This window comes from Chelonoidis abingdonii, chromosome 3, assembly GCF_003597395.2.
Source record: "Chelonoidis abingdonii isolate Lonesome George chromosome 3, CheloAbing_2.0, whole genome shotgun sequence".
In the NCBI taxonomy this organism is placed as follows: domain Eukaryota; kingdom Metazoa; phylum Chordata; order Testudines; family Testudinidae; genus Chelonoidis; species Chelonoidis abingdonii.
Genome location: NC_133771.1, coordinates 51,742,591 through 51,759,961, shown reverse-complemented (window position 1 = coordinate 51,759,961; position 17,371 = coordinate 51,742,591). Strand labels below are relative to the sequence as shown.

The 17,371-nt window shown below is 38.2% G+C and overlaps 1 protein-coding gene across 1 annotated transcript in view; it reads right to left on the bottom strand.

Moving 5' to 3' along the window:
* The window catches only part of LOC116834330 (isoaspartyl peptidase/L-asparaginase-like), a 225,575-nt gene that overhangs the window by 134,628 nt on the left and 73,576 nt on the right, over positions 1–17,371 (bottom strand). The window contains exon 3 of the mRNA XM_032796331.1: positions 6,226–6,389. Within this exon, the coding sequence (XP_032652222.1) occupies positions 6,226–6,389 (164 nt within the window). The remainder of the gene's footprint in view (positions 1–6,225; positions 6,390–17,371) is intronic.

Genomic DNA, 17,371 nt, shown 5'->3' with positions numbered 1-17,371 from the left:
AACAAAGTCTGGGCCTGATTCTGAAAGGTGTTGCATGCTACAATCCCTTTTGAAGTCAGCAGGCCAGATTCATTACTGGTGCAACCCAGTGCAATCTCACTGATTTGAATCTTTTTGCTCTTTTTCTGTAAGTCTTAATTTGACTTAATAGGAGCTATAAATTCTTATCTGAACCCACAGCAGGCTATCACTGGGATCATTACTTTGGGAACAGGGAATTTGTTTGAAATGTATCCTTAAAAAAAAAAAACCTTCCAGCTGTTATCTAGTTTTTATACCTATATTAGAGACAAGAAATTCAGTGAGCCATTTGCAACATATACATGCATAGATTCATGTTTTTTGTTTGTTTTTGTTTTTTTGGCAGACAACTTATATTATGTTATACACTATGACAAGGCAAATATAGCCATTTCAGTTACAGATTTATAAAAGCACTAGCATACCTTTTCATATCCTTGACTCCTGGAGCAGGTTCTCTTTGTAAAAGTTGTATTCTACATTTAAAAGCATCGCATTTGTTATTCTCTTTGAACCTCAAGTCCTTTTAAAGCTGTGCACTTTCACAATCGAGTTAGAAGTAATTTCAGTATGAGAAATATATGAAACTATTACTATTAATACTTAGGGAACTAGAAAAGTTACTTCTATAAGTGGTGGTGGTGGGTTTTTTTTTTAAATTTGGCTTAGTAGTAGTAGTGACCCAAGAAAAAGGGCTAGAGAAAAACTTTGTTTTAAATGAGGCTCAGTGCAGCCTGTAAGAAGGAATTAATTCTGAGCTGTGAAGGGTTTTTTTGTTATCAGTACTGTTACTTTCAATCTTGCTAAAAAGCAAAGTGAGATCTTTAGTGACTCCAGCCATATCGGAGTCCAACGTGACTGTACAAATATATCTTTGTTCTGCTGTATGTACTAGTTAACATTAGAAAAACTTTACTGTGTAAATATTAATATTTAATGAGAAACTTTCAATGTTCTTCATTAAACAGCCTATTCCTTACTTCAGATTACAAGTCTCTGATCTCAGTGCAGCTTTTGATAATCTCAAACCGTACTGAGAACATCTCAAGCAAATGCTGCACGCTCCAAGAAACAGTATCACTATAAACCCTATTCTCTAACATCTTTAGGAGAACACCTTAGGCCTAGTTTACTAGCAAATTAGTTTGATTTAACTACATTCTCAGGGTGTAAAAAATCCACACCCTTGAGTGGCATAGTTAAGCCAATATAAGTCCCTGTGTAGAGAGCACTAGGTCAACGCAAAAATTCTCTGCCTCTCAGGGAGGTGCATTACCTACACCAATGGAAGAACCTCTCCTGTCAGCATAGGTAGTGTCTACACTGAAGCGCTACAGCAGTGCAGCTGTGCTGCTGTAACATTTTAAGTGTAGACAAGCCCTTAGTCCCTCCTTATTACATGTTATGGAAAAGAGAAAAATTTCCGAAATGGGAGAGAGCTGAGCTGAAGGAAAGACAGATATTCCCTCTTGTTACTGCTGTGGAGCTTGAGGCAGCAGTAACTCCATACAACCAAAAAGGGGCCATGGGCAAAAGAATAGTCTCTATTGATTATATTGGAGTAGTTCCTCGAGGTGCCCAACTGAGATCAGGGTCCCATTGTGGTAGGTGCTAGATACACACATAGTAGGAGATGGTCAGTGCCCTAAAGATCTAAATCGACAAGACAGACAAATGGTGGGAGAGAAGAGTGGCAAAATGACTTGCCTAAGGTCACAAAATAAGTAAATGGCAGGGCTAAGAACAGACCTACTGTCTCCCAACTGCTAGTCCAGTACCCTAGTCATTAGACCACTTTGCCTCTCTAGTCTACTCTGATGGGCAACATGGTTTTTAAAGACCACAGGAAAATATCTGGCCAATTTAATACTTCTTGAATCAGCATTAACTCTGCCTCTGCACTCTTAATGGTCAGGTGAGTGCAAGAACTGGCTGTCAGCCAATGGCAGCACTGCTGAGAGTGGGCTAACTTACCAGTGATGTAGGAAGGAGGTGAGAGGAGCTCAGCAATAAAGTAAGTGGGCTACCTGTGGAGTCTTGATCTCCACTACTTTTGTCAAGCCTGGATGGGGTTTTGACTGCTTTATTCCCTCTAGTTTTTACATGGGAATGGAGTGATATGTTCCCTTGTGCTAACCCACTGGCCTGGAACACCACTCTATTCCCCTTCGCTTGGAGCAAGAGAATCCATTTTCTCAGTCTCCCTTTCTTTTCTTTTTACCTTATACCTCTCTCTGTAAAGTATGTGTGTGTGTGTTTTGTTTGGCTGGTTTTTGCGGGTTTTTTTGGGACAATCAGCATGAAGGATGTGGGAGCTTGAGGGAATGGCTTAGCAGTGATAAGCATTGGGCTTGAAATATCTAGATTCCTAGAACAACAGCTTCACAAAATTATTTACCTTTTGAGCTAGGTATCTTTGGAGGGAGCTAAATGGTTATGTTTCAGAGGAGGCCTAACAAAATGAAGTTGTCTGTGCTGTGCTAGGACATTAAGAATCCCATAGCATTCTGCATAAAATAGTGGTTTATCACAGTGTCTTTGACTCAAGTCCCTCCATTGTTCTACGGCATGCTGTGCTGTGCACCAGCTGATCTCTTCACCAGTGGGGCAACACTTCGGAGATGTTGTAGGTGGTTATTTCTATATTGTAAAACAGCATGCACACCCGTGACAAAGAAAATAGGTCACTGCACTGCACTTACACTCTAAGATGGACTCAGAATAGGTTTGCTTTTTAAACCTCTCTTTCTTTGCAGGAGGAGATTTGGCAAGATAGAGGAACTGGATCATGATGTTGCATGAATTTATAAAATGAGTTATAGCTTTCTCTCCCTACAAACTGAGGGGAAAGGGAATGCTGAGCTGAAGGTCTCTCTAAGACCCAGCATCCCTCCAAATGTATAATTTTGTGCATTTGCAAGCTAAATAAAAGGTGTAGGGCTTGAATCACTCCTCTGCACCAGTGGGGAAAGCTACTACGGAGGAGAGAAAGTTATGTTTACAGTCCTCCACTTCCCAGGGGAGCCCTAACTTGTGATTAATGTTCCTAGAGACACTCTGATCATGCCACTTCCCTATCCAGAGCACCCAGCTTTTGGGAAGCTCTGTCTGCAGGCTCATTGGAAAAGTGGAGGTTGTGAGCACCTATCACTGTTTGAACACCAGCCCTTCGATCCAGTGCTTCTATAGAAGACAGTGGAATCTGTGTTTGAACTTGGTCCTAAAATGACAAATTCATCAACAATCCATGATAAAAATCCAGATTCCCCCGCAATTAATGTAGGAATGAGCAATGACTTCCCATTTTACTGTGTTTGTTAATCCTGTTAGTGGGAGGCTGTGAGGTCAGGTATGGCATCTTGAAACATGGCATTTCTTTTGACAGATGGAAAGATAAAAGGATGAGGAAAAGGAAAGGAGAGGAATTTAAAAAAAATTAGATGTCTCAGCTCCATTCAGGTTTCCATCAGTGGAGATACAGCTGAGAGGTACACGGTACTGTTGTGAGGGGGTTACTTACTAATGGCCTAAAAAAGAGCATCACCATGGTAAACAATTTTCTTTTGTCCCTTACACTCTGTGTGATTGCACCTATGATTTGAGATCCTGCAAGAGGGAAGGTGCTATCTACATGTACAGCACTGGGCTAAATTTTCTGCTGATATGTATGGGTGCAGCTAAGTTGAGCTCAAGGGAATTGCACTAGCAGAGAATCTGGTCCAGTGTTACTGTAGAATAGTAAAATAATTGTTTAGTTTATAGTATTATAAGTTATGTAAATAAAGTTGAGCAATCAGAAGTGGAAGGGGAAAGAACTGGAAAGTGGACGGGGAGGGAGATGAGCAGGAGATTAAAAATAAGGATGGAGAACAGGAGAAGGGAGATAAGGAGAGCAAGAGTATTGCAAAAGAGAGAGAAAATTAGAGGAAATTGAAGTGAAGAAAGAATGTCTAAAGAAAAAGATACAAAGTGGAATGTAGAAAATGTAAGATAGAAAGGAAGATATAAGAAAAGAGGACTGAAGGGAATAGGGGATGAATTTATTTTGAAACACATTGCCACTTGGCGAAACAACTCATTGTCACTACTAACTCAAGAGGCTGGCCAGCACTGTCAATTTACGAAGAACCCAATCTAATGTTATGTGATTAGCTCAGGTAAGCCCCCTGTTCTACCCTTATGGAGAGTTTACTTTGCTGTATGTAATAACCTCTTACTAAATTGTAACATGTATGTATCAGTTGTTCCCGTCTCTTCAGACTTCTAGGCTCATCTGCCTCTGATTTCAGATAAATGAAAGAGATTGAGAAACTGAGGACAAAGGAGCAAAACTGAAAGTTTTATGTTTCTGAGGTAACGAAAATAAAAATAACATAGAACATCCCAATGAATCCTACATGATAGCAGAATAGTGATGACATTTGTCAAGAGATTCCCCATATTTTCTCCAATTTTAGTCAAGAAATGGGAAAGCAGAAACAAAGACTGGCTCTGGGGGAACAGCAACTAGATATACGATAGGTAAAACACTTTGCTGCCCATTGCAAATCCAAACCAAAGAAAAGCAATTCTCCATCAACCTTAACACGTTACACTATTCTAGAAGAGAGGATAGTTTTAACTGAACTTTAATGTAATGCCTCTAATATAAGTGAGTCTAAAATTACAGATTACAGCAGAGATCAGCAACTTTTGGCACGCAGCCTGCCAGGGGAAGGCCCCTGGTGGGCCAGGCCAGTTTGTTTACCTGTCGTGTCCACAGGTTTGGCTAATCGCGGCTCCCACTGCTGAGGGTTCACAGTCCCGGGCCAATGGGGGTGGCAGGAAGTGGCAGCCAGCACATCCCTCTGCCCGCATCGCTTTCCGCAGCCCCCATTGGCCTGGGATCAATAGAGTGAGCTTCTTTATCTCATTGTAAACTTGGTTTTCCAGATCTTGAGTAGTGCTTGTCACACTTTCTGAGAGCTTTCCAATTTGTCAACATCTTGTGACCACAGCAGAACAGAACACCATATCCCAGTAATGGTCTCACTAGTGCCATATACAGTGGTAACAACACCTTCCTGCTTCTACTTATTACTCCCCTTCTTATAAATCCAAGGGCTACATTTACTGTCTTAACCTCTGTATTATACTGTGAGCTCACAGAAATCTAGTGACCTATATTGATTTTTTTTTCCTGAATAGCGGATGATTTGAGCCAAAATTCACATGGTTATAACTACATATCTCTATTGGATAGTTTAAAATATATAGTAGACAATCAAATAACATTCCAGTTTTAAACTATAATATATATCTCTATTGAATAGTTTAAAACATATAGTAGACAATCAAATAACATTCCAGATTTAAACTATAATATATACTAGACTTTTGTCCAGATGAAAATCCCAGTAATAATGATTACCATACCACCAAGTTAGGTTTTATTTTTATTTAAAATGTTTGCTTAGACTGATAAATAGATTTAACGCATTGAAGGCTAGTGCAGATAATTACATAGGTGCTTTTTTTTTTTTTTTTTTTTTTTTTTTAAAGATTTCCTACACATACTGCTAACATCATTGGGTTGGATGTTACTTTCAATAAAAAAAATATTTCCACTTTCCCTATTTTGTCTCAGTTTGCTCCTGCAGAAGATGAGTCTCCTTAGTCCCATAAAGATGAAGTGCTTGTCCATGGGCCTATCATCTCCAACTGAATGCATCTGTGGTTACTACATTTTGACTTGTTGGCTTTTGGAAGTTCAATCTTAGATGAAGATTATCTTTGAGTTCCTCTAAGACAGCAAACTCTTAAATTCAACCATTACCCAGATGTGATCTCATAATCCCTCTTTTTGCTTCCACTGGTACTTCAAAGTTCAATGTTCGCCTCATGTATACACATGCAACATGAATTATGAAAAACAGTTCAGCCATCAAACCCAATATGCACAGTGTGGTCCAAGTTCTGGCCCTAACTAGATTTAATACAAAATTACTTTTTAACAAATCAGTAGGTAGCAAAGACTTTCTTCGGTTTCCACGTGTTTTGCTAAAACAAGAAATATGCAAAATCAAATATGATGTGACAATTTATGCTACATTTTCCTTTCCTTTTGTCCAGACATACTAGTATTTGCAGCTTCATTCAAAGGCATAAATCCAATTTAGTGTTTATGTCAACCAAATCAGTAACATATCTATAATTGCTACTTACAATTCTGTGTTAAAAAGTGATTTGACAGTCTGCTTGTATTTGCGGTATTGCTCCCATTCAGCTTTGGCATGGTCTGTTACTAACTCTTCTACAGGCACTTGAGGTATGCCTAGCTTCTCAGCAAACTGGTTAGCACCCATTCCAGTGAGCATCACATAAGGTGTCTAAAAAAAATCAGAGAGAGAAACCGAATAGTAAAAATAACCTTCAATGCTATCAACCGCATGATGCATAAAAATATTATTATATTTAAAGTCTCTATTCCTTTAGCACCCAGAGGCCCTAATTAGAATCACAGTCCCATTCTCACAGGCATTCTGAAAACACATTTGAAGAAACAGACCATCGTGCAAAGAGTTTTTGGTCTAATCAAGTCGTTGCAGGTTTAAAAGATTCTTAGGCTGATGTTTTACAAGCTGCCTCAGGAATTTGGACTTCCAAGTTCCACTGAATTAATGGTAATGGTACATCTAAATTTCTTAGTCAGCATTGAAAATCTCAGACTTAAGGTTTGAAGTACAGTCTCATTTGTCTTGGGATCTACAAGAAAGCAAATTTTAGTTGCCCACTTAATTTTCTCTGGGACAAATACGCATGATACCAATAATAAAGAAACAATGATTTTGGTCCACTTCTCTTTATTTCTCCCCTTTCTCATTTCAATCTCACTGTCTAATTTTTCCCATTTCTTTCCTTTAAAAATTTTTCTTTGCCTTCATTTCTTTAAAAATTTTTCTTTCTTCTCTTCCCTAAGTTCAGGATCAGCATGATGAGTATCATGGTATTAATTACTACTCTCGTTATTAAATTGTGCTTTACTTGCAGCACTTCTGAGAACAAAAGATACCACATTCCTATTCTGTGGTTGTATACAATGTTTCTCCATAGAGTACAATAGAAAGCAGTTTAAACACTCTTGTTAAAATATGGAAGGAAATCCTGTTCCCTACCCAACGGCCTTCTGCAGAACTGGTGTTATTCTACTCATTTGCATGGGGTAGTAGAGCAGGATGTAGGGACCCTACACAGAGGGTCCACATACCAAGTCCACTATAGATCCAATCTCTCTGGTGACTCTCTGCATGTTCTATACATCAGGGACATGAGCAAGGGTACTGGAAAGATACATTCTTACTAATTAGACTGTAGTAATACCCAGAATGCACTAAGCATTTTCCAAACACAAAGGAAAGATAGAGATGTTGCCTGTAGGGCAAGCAACAGCCACTACAGTCACAGGGCTACAGTAGTAGCCACAAAGTGACTCTTCTTTTACTCTAACCTGCGGGAAAAGGGAGGATTTGAACCTGAGGCAGGAGCAGGAAGGATCTGGACCATTATTTGAGTGAGTTAGGTCAGAAGAGACATAAAAAAAGAGTCAAGTTGCAGTGATGACAGTGCAATGGTGATGACAGTGCAACTGTGATAGGAGTACCTTGGGATTTCCTTAATGAAGCCACAAGTATTGCAGAATTAGAATTAGTTTAATTACTAATTACTGTAGCTGAAAATATGAAAGAAGAGCATTGTTCTACAGTATCAGTTTTACTTGTTTCTCAAATCATCCTATGAAAAAATACTTTGTAGGCAATGTGCTGGCTTAGATAGGAAAATGAAGTCTGTAAATATTAAAATAAGCAAACAAAAAGTATCAATGTATTGTGTCAAGTATCAGAGGGGTTGCCGTGTTAGTCTGGATCTGTAAAAGCAGCAAAGAGTCCTGTAGCACTTTATAGACTAACAGACATATTGGAGCATAAGCTTTTGTGGGTGAATACCCACTTCGTTGGATGCATGTAGCAGAAATTTCCAGGGGCAGGTATAAATATGCAAGAAACCAACAGAACTCCACTGGCCATCACATACAGTCCCCAGCTAAAACCTCTCCAACGCATCATAAGAGATCTACAACCCATCCTGGACAATGATCCCCACTTTCACAGACCTTGGGGGGCAGGCCAGTCCTCACTCACAGACAACTTGCCAAACCTGAAGCATATTCTCGCCAGTCACTGCACACTGCAACAGTAACTCTAACTCAGGAACCAATCCATGCAACAAACCTCGATGCCAACTCTGCCATATATCTACACCAGTGACACCATCACAGGACCTAACCAGGATAAAAAGGATAAATGGACACAAATCAGATATTAGGAATGGCAATATACAAAAACCTCTAGGAGAGCACTTCAACCCCCTGGACACACAATAGCAGATTTAAAGGTAGCTATCCTGCAGCAAAAAACTTCAGGAACAGACTTCAAAGAAGAAACTGCTGAGCTCCAGTTCATCTGCAAATTGACACCATGAACTCAGGATTAAACAAAGACTGTGAATGGCTTGCCAACTACAAAAGCAGTTTCTCCTCCCTTGGTTTTCACATCTCAACTGCTAGAAGAGGCTCATCCTCCCTGATTGAATAACCTCATTATGTCTAGGCCTGGCTTCTTACTTGCACATATATACCTGCGCCTGGAAATTTCCACTACATGCATCCAACGAAGTGGGTATTCACCCACGAAAACTCATACTCCAATACGTCTGTTAGTCTATAAGGTGCCATAGGACTCTTTGCTGCTATTAATGTATTGTGTGGATGTAAAACTAAATTTTACTGAATATAGATGTTCACTTTACTCCAGCACTAGAGGACAAATCTTATTTAACTTCAAAAGAGGCCAGGTAAAAAAAAAATCCTACACTTTGAAAATGCTATATTATTTATCAGTCTAAAGATACTCTTTCTGACCGGCTTCTGCCCCATATAATAATCTTATAACAATCTAATCACATTTTGTAAAACTCTGTTGGAGGAACACTAACATATCCATTATGATAAAGCCCCAAATGTCATTCTTAACCCAAATGGATTAGGGATTTGATATGTAGCACCACAGCCCGAGTATGCTAACCAAGGAGCATGACAGAGAAGAGATAAATGATCTCAACCTTCCTATTATGCAACACAATCCATAACCTCGGAGTCAAATTTGTGGTTAAACTTGTAACTGTAGTACTATACATGAATTTTCTCAGTCAAACAACTTCCCATGAGTATATGCATCAGATTTAATACAAGTTGCTGAACTTATTTATCAAATTCCTCCGTCTAATATTTATCTATAATACTTTTGTTCGAAGGTACTATAGATTTTTTCATACTCTGCTTTAAATAATACAAGCTCATATTTCTTGAAACTACCCTTGAACATTCCTGTACTAAAATAATATGTAATAATAAATTCAGTTAGTATTATAAAATGCTCCTAATATTCACATTCGGTATAATGGAAATCCTCTTTTTGTTATTTGGAATTAACCTGAACATTTTACGATATCTTTATGCTCGCAGAAAAAGCAGTGCAAAGTCTAGAATGCTTATAGGATCTGATTCAAATCCCATTGAAATAAACTGGACTCGTTCAACTGACCAATGATCTTTGGATCAGGCTTATACTGAATCATAGATGATAGAGATGGGAAAGACCTACCAAATCATCCAGTCAATCTCCTTGGCAATACAGGATAATACTTATTGTATATTTTCCAGTGTTTTATTCAAAGTGCTAAGGTTTCCGTTGACTCAGAGAATACTCTACAGCCTGCATCTCATTGGCAGAAATATTTTCTATTATTATTATAAATTTGCATGACTGTAGCACATAGGAAGGAGAATCACTCACAGAATAAAAAGATAAGTCCCTGCCTCAAAGAGATTACAACTGAAATACAGGAATAAAAAAACAAAACAAAACCCACCATGGCAGGTTATAGGCCTACTTTTTCTTTTTTTGTGCACTCTGACAGTCTCACTGAATTAAACATGACATTTAGGTGCACAAGGAATTCAGGCCCAGACCCTACAAGAATATTATGGAGTGTTAAACAAGTACATTGTACTTGTTATGAATTTTTTAAACCATACATTTTATCAGTATCACAAATAAGCTAATATGCTAAAATCACTAGCATAATTACTTTCATACACTATCATCATCAATAAAAATAATATACTTTGATACTAACGCAATTAGAGCAAAGTTCATGAATAAAAAAATTGGTAATGTAATACATAGAGCTTCTGGGAAATGCTGATATTGCTTTACATGGTTTATAGCTTTGCTATATGTTTCAGGAACTATTTTAATTTCTCTCCTGGGACAGAAGTAGAATGGCAATGAGAAGAGTAACACATCAGTCTTATTATTCTGGATGTTCATGCTGCACCACCAAGTTGGATCCATTTTAAAGAGACGCTTTATTACTGTTTGAGGAATTTGTATTGCTCTGAAACACAGTGCATTGTGTTAATGCTCAAATTATAACATTTCAGGCACATTTTATATAATACTCACATTTTGCAGTACTGCAATGTTTATTTGATGTCACAGGGTTTGTTTTAGCCACGATTTGATTTCTCAAATGTATGCTGATGCTATATTCCAATACAGTGCAGCCAATCCCATCTGACATTAATTATTAGGCAGGGAGTTTGTGCCCAAACAACGCAATGCATATTAGTTTTGCAGGTAAGTGTTTGCAGATGTGCTATATCATGTGCTGCCCAGGCAGAATGTGATAGGGTGTCTTCTCTTTGCACATTCCTTTCACTTCCTATCACAGAACAACTAGGGCATATGAAGGTCAGTGAGTGAAGATAATTGGGGTAAAATTTGCATAATTCATAGCCTTTTCATGTTAAATACTCTACAGCAGCTATTTTCCACTAACACCTGCTTCAGTGTAGGGGCATCAGCTCTATGTATCACATGAACAAATAGGGAAGGGACACATTGATTGTACGGGGCCAGTGAGGACACAGATGGAGGATGCTAGAACAATACCACTGTTAGCTATGGAAAGGTACATGGGCACAACCAATCAGGACATATATCCAACAGCAGTCCTAAGAAAGGAACTATTCTGCCAATGAAAAGCTAACTCATTGATAATTTGACGAGCACTATGGCAATATGAGAAAGTGTCAGAAACAGCCTGATACATTCTAAGCAACAGCCTGCTATAAAAGCCACAAAAAAAAGGATGATTCACCCCCACAGACTGAGGTTTAATGGCAGCATAACAAAGTGAGATGTGTCCCTATGAAGCTCACATAAAAGCACAAGAATGGGGCTAACTATGCCAGGAATCTCTGCTATACAACTTAGCAATAAGCTACAATAGGTTGGTCATTTGTAGGCTCTTTTAATAACCTATGGCTATGGACAGTGATTGTACAAATCCTTGATCTGTACGGGCTTTTGCTGGTACATCGGCCAAACTGGACAGTCTCTACAGAAAAGGATAAATGGACACAAATCAGATATTAGGAACGGCAATATACAAAAATCTCTAGGAGAGCACTTCAACCTCCCTGGACACACTATAGCAGACCTTAAGGTGGCCATCCTGCAGCAAAAAAACTTCAGGACCAGACTTCAAAGAGAAACTGCTGAGCTTCAGTTCATCTGCAAATTTGACACCATCAGCTCAGGACTGAACAAAGACTGTGAATGGCTTGCCAACTACAGAAGCAGTTTCTCCTCTCTTGGTTTCACACATCAGCTGCTAGAACAGGGCCTCATCCTGCCTGATTGAACTAACCTCGTTATCTCTAGCTTGCTTGCTAGCATATATATACCTGCCCCTGGAAATTTCCACTACATGCATCTGATGAAGTGGGCATTCACCCACGAAAGCTCATGCTCCAAAATGTCTGTTAGTCTATAAGGTGCCACAGGATTCTCTGCTGCTTTTACAGATCCAGACTAATATGGCTACCTCTCTGATACTCGACCCTAGTCTGGTTGCAGCACTGCCAGAGCCTATGTCAGTGTGTTGCAGCCAGGATCCCCACTGACACAGCAGCGGGTCTTCTCCTGCTGCTAGGGCCCCAGGCTGGGATGCAGTGGAGCGGGAGGGCCTGTGTCCCCCCCGCCACTCAACTCGTGGGTGGCTGTCTCCCCCTTTCCCAGGCCTTTTGGAAGCTTGAGTCTACTGTCACGGCTCAGCTCTGCCTGAGGGCCTGAGTGCCTGACTCATTGTTGCCCTGCTCTGACCCAGGGCTTACGGTGCGTATTTCAGTTACTGCAAGGACTGCCTAGGGAGACCCTACGGACAGACTAGCAAGGTAGTCTTGAACAACAAAGTCCAGTTATCATTAGAACTTTGTGCTCTGAGAATCCTGGCCACCATAGCAGCATACGACTGCAGGCAGCTCAATCCACATATATACACACTGACTGTCTTTCCCTCTGTGGACAACTGCAAATCACCTAATGTACATCACAGATTGAAAAGGCAACCTATATGACCATGGGAAATCCTCCTCCCTCTGGAGCTTGTAGTTTTGTATTCATAGAGTTCAAGACCAAAAGGGACCACTGAATCCTCAGGTCTGACCTTTTGTATATCACCAGCCATTAAATAACATGAATTTGGCAAAATCATATCTTCCGGATTCAGTCTTGATCTGAAAACATCAAAAAATGAAGAATCCACCACATTCCCTGGAGGTTAGTTCGAATGATTAATCACCCTCTGTTAAAAATGTGTGCCTAATTTCAGGTTTTTATTTGTTTGGCTTCGGCTTCCAAACATTGATGGTTATGCCTTTTTTATACAAGATTAAAGAGCCCTTTAGTACCTGATATATTCTCCTTGAGAAGGTATTTATAAACTGTAATCAAGTCACCTCTCAGTCTTCTCTTTTATAAACTAAACAGATTAAGCCCTTTAAGTCTTTCACTGTAAGGCAAATTCTCCAGCCCTCAATTCATTTTTGTTGCCCTTTTCTGCACCTGCTCCAATTTTATACTTCTCAAAACATGGATACCAGAACTATATGCAGCATTCCAATCACACCTAGTACTGATCCAGGAGGAACATCACGAGAAACATCCTCATTCAATGATTCCTCAATGATAACTACTTTTTGAGGTCTGTCAACCAGTTCTTATTCCATTTAACATGTGCATGATTAATATTGTATAGTGCTATTTTTTTAATCTGAAAGCCATTCAGTACTAAGTCAAACTCCTTACAAAAGTCTAAATTGTGATTCTTCCAAGTGATCCAAATTACACAGATGACCTGAGCAAGGTAAATGAAAACTTCTGCAAATTAACAAAATGGCTATAAGTATATTAGGAATACAAAGAGCTGAACATTATGATCAATGGAGATAATTATTACTGCTTGGGCTTGAACATAACTATCATGTTCCATTTAAGTGCAAGATAGGTTCTCACTGCCTGGCTGTCATGAAAATAAAGTGCATAACCAGCTACACTGGGGGGAAAATGGTAAGTGTACAGCTGGTAATAGATACTTGCAAGGCACTGTAATGTCTTGCAATTACAGTGCATGTACTATATTAACACAATGTCCATATGTCTTTGTAAACACTATTTTGGTATTCCATGGGAACGAAAAAAAAATGAAAAGCAGTAATATTTGTGTCTGGGTCATTAATATCATAAAGCAGCCAAGATGTAGTGTGTTAGCAGCCTATGTGTAATTGATGTAACAGAAAACAAACACCATATGTTCATGACACCAGAGTCTATGTTTCTTTTATATAATGGATACGTTCCATGAGGCAGCCCAATAGTTAATACCAGAGTAGGTAATGACCTAGCAATGTCACTAATGCTTCTATATGAGGTTGCCACACACCAAACTAAGGACTCAGGGGGCATGTATGTATTTATTCATTCATTTCAATTTCAAGATATTTGTATAGTACTCATCATCATTGTATCATATGGTCTTAGGATATCACTCTTGATTAACAGGGAGTAATCCATGCAAATGCCATGTAAAAAAGAACACAGCCTTCAAATCATGTGAGGAATATTTACCAATGAAGATCAAAAGCCAATACATACAGAAATCTAGTTTTGAATACTGCTCAGCAGACGGGTTTAGCATACTGAACAAATGTTACAGAACGTACTGTGAATAGAAGGGGTCCTGTTGAACTCCAGACAGCTGCTCAACCCAGAGATTAGGTGGCATAAACACCATATGGCTGTCAGCAGAATATGCATAGGGACATTGCAGAAGAGACGCAGAAGAGTTGGTAGCATAATGACTGCATCAGTACTACTATTTGAATCCACAACCCACTGTTTCTCACACAAAAATAGGTAAGCAAAGTATCTGGGCCTTATTATGTTCTTTTATTACAATATACATGACGATACAGTGATGTGATGGTCCAAATACATGCCACATGCAGATAAATACCTGCATTACTTTGCTGTCCTGATGGGCATATGGTGGACCAAGGAATAACACATGCTAAAGGGTTCCACATGTATTCATATAACTATCACTATAATCATGGCATTCTTCACACTTCACACTGTAATCAACATTTTTCATCATTGTGAAACCTTGCAAATTGAAAATGCCATAAACTATACCCTTAAGGGAAAATGCTTGAAAATGGATACTGGATCCAGAACCCTGGAGACAGTGGAAGAAATTCACATATTTTCATTCTGTGACCACAAAGGAGGCCTAAGCAACATTATTCTCCTTTGTTATAAAATCTGCAAAATCTTGATTCACTTGATTTACTATCCTGAAAAATGAACTGGCTAATCAACCCAGAATAATCCAGGTCAGAGCCAAGCAACTATTGCTGAGAGAATGTCTCATCCCATTTCATTGGAAAGATCATCCAAATGCCACTCCCAAGAAAACTGGGACGTAACAGCCAGTGATGCTCATATCACCTTCTATGACAGCATTTCACCAGTAACAAAAACTACGGTTTTCAGGAGGACTGAGCTACAACTAGTCCACCTCATGTAAAATGGATATTTGCTTCTCCTAACTGAAGAAAGCTTGTAAGGAGCACTTTAGGCACACTATTATTATCATCATTTAGTATTATATAGGGCTGTCAAACGATTAAAAAAAGTAATTGTAATTAATCATGTGATTAAAAAACTTAATCACAATTAATTGTTCTGTTAAACAATAATACAATACCATTTATTTAAATATTTTTGGATGTTTTCTACATACAGATTTTCAAATATATTGATTTCAATTACAACACAGAATACAAAGTGTACAGTGCTTATTTAATATTTGTTTTTTATTATAAATATTTGCACTGTAAAACAAAAGAAGTAGTATTTTTCATCTCACCTAATACAAGTACTATAGTGCAATCTCTTAATCATGAAAGTTGAACTTACAAATGTAGAATTATATACAAAAAACCCAACATTCAAAAATAAAACAATGTAAAAAATTTAGAGCCTACATTTCAATCAGTCCTACTTTTGTTCAGCCAATCACTAAGACAAATAAGCTTGTTTACATTTACAGGAGATAATGCTGCTCTCTTTTTATTTACAATATCACCAGAAAGTGAGAACCAGCATTTGCATGGCACTTTTGTAGCTGGCGTTGTAAGGTATATCTGTGCCAGATGCACTAAACATTCATATGTCCCTTCATGCTTTGGCCACCATTCCAGAGGACATGCTTCCATGCTGATGACCCTTATTTAAAAAAGAATGCGTTAATTAAATTTGTGACTGAATTCCTTGGGGGAGAATTATATGTCCCCTGCTCTGTTTTACCCACTTTCTGCCATATATTTCAAGTTATAGCACTCTCGGATGACAACCTAGCACATGTTGTTCATTTTAAGAACACTTTCACTGCAGACTTCACAAAACGCAAAGAAGGTACCAATGTGAGATTTATAAAGCTAGCTACAGCACTTGACCCAAGGTTTAAGAATCTGAAGTGTCTTCCAAAGTCTGAGAGGGAGGTGTGGAGCATGCTTTCAGAAGTCTTAAAAGAGCAACACCTTGATGTGGAAACTACAGAATCTGAACCACCAAAAAAGAAAGTCAACATTCTGCTGGTGGCATCTGACTCAGATAATGAAAATGAACATGTGTCAGTCTGCACTGCTTTGATTGTTATCGAGCAGAACCCTTCATCAGCATGGACGCATTATCCTCTGGAATGGTGGTTGAAGCATGAAGAGACATATGAATCTTTAGTGCATCTGGCACATAAATATCTTGGGATGCTGGCTATAACAGTGCCATGAGAAGCCTGTTCTCACTTTCAGGTGACATTGTAAATAAGAAGAGGGCAGCATTATCTCCTGCAAATATAAACAATCTTGTTTGTTTGAGTGATTGGCTGAACAAGTAGTAGTACTGAGTGGACTTGCAGACTCTAAAATTGTACACGGTTTTATTTTTGAATACAGGTTTTGTACATAATTCTACATTGTAAGTTCAGTTTCAACAATAAAGTGATTGCACTACAGTACTTATATTAGGTGAACTGAAGAACAATATTTCTCTTTTTTTTTACAGTGCAAATACTTGTAATCAAAAATAAATATAAAGTGAGCACTGTACACTTTTTATTCTGTGTTGTAATTGAAATCAATATATTTGAAAATGTAGAAAACATCCAAAATATTTAAATAAATGTTATTCTATTATTAACAGTGTGATTAATCATGTGGTTAATCATGATTCATTTTTTAAATTTCTTGATAGTCCTAATAATTACTAAACTTTACATACAGTAATAAAAAGGTTTAAGGATGAATTCACCTGCTACACCCACTGAAATTGCTATGCAAAAAATCATGTGATACACTTATTTTGGATGCCATATGCAGGTAGATGAAAATCTGTCTTAAATGACACATTGAAAACTGCATTGCCAGATGTAGCAATGTTAACTGTAAGAGCATTTCTACATATTTTACATTTTGAACTTTACTCCTTGACTCAGTTAATATGCAAATATATTTTATTTACTTCACATGGTTGCTTCCATTTCTATATCAAACTAAATTAGATTTAATTTTTACATATTTTTAGATCACATATCCCAAGTGCCTTTTAATTCAGAGTATCATTGTGCATCAATCATTTTCATACCTAGGAATCTGTAATAATAGTGGAACTCCAAGCAACTGTAGTGCCTGTCCCATTTGAAACATTATGGATTGTCCTAATATTGTCAGAAATACAATACTTCAAATTAAGGCTTTGTTTTGTTGTGATTGAGATAACAGATTAAGGTGGATTGCTTTCAAGAGTTCTGGCAGACTTTTTATATGTGAAGTTGCTCTTCTTAATAA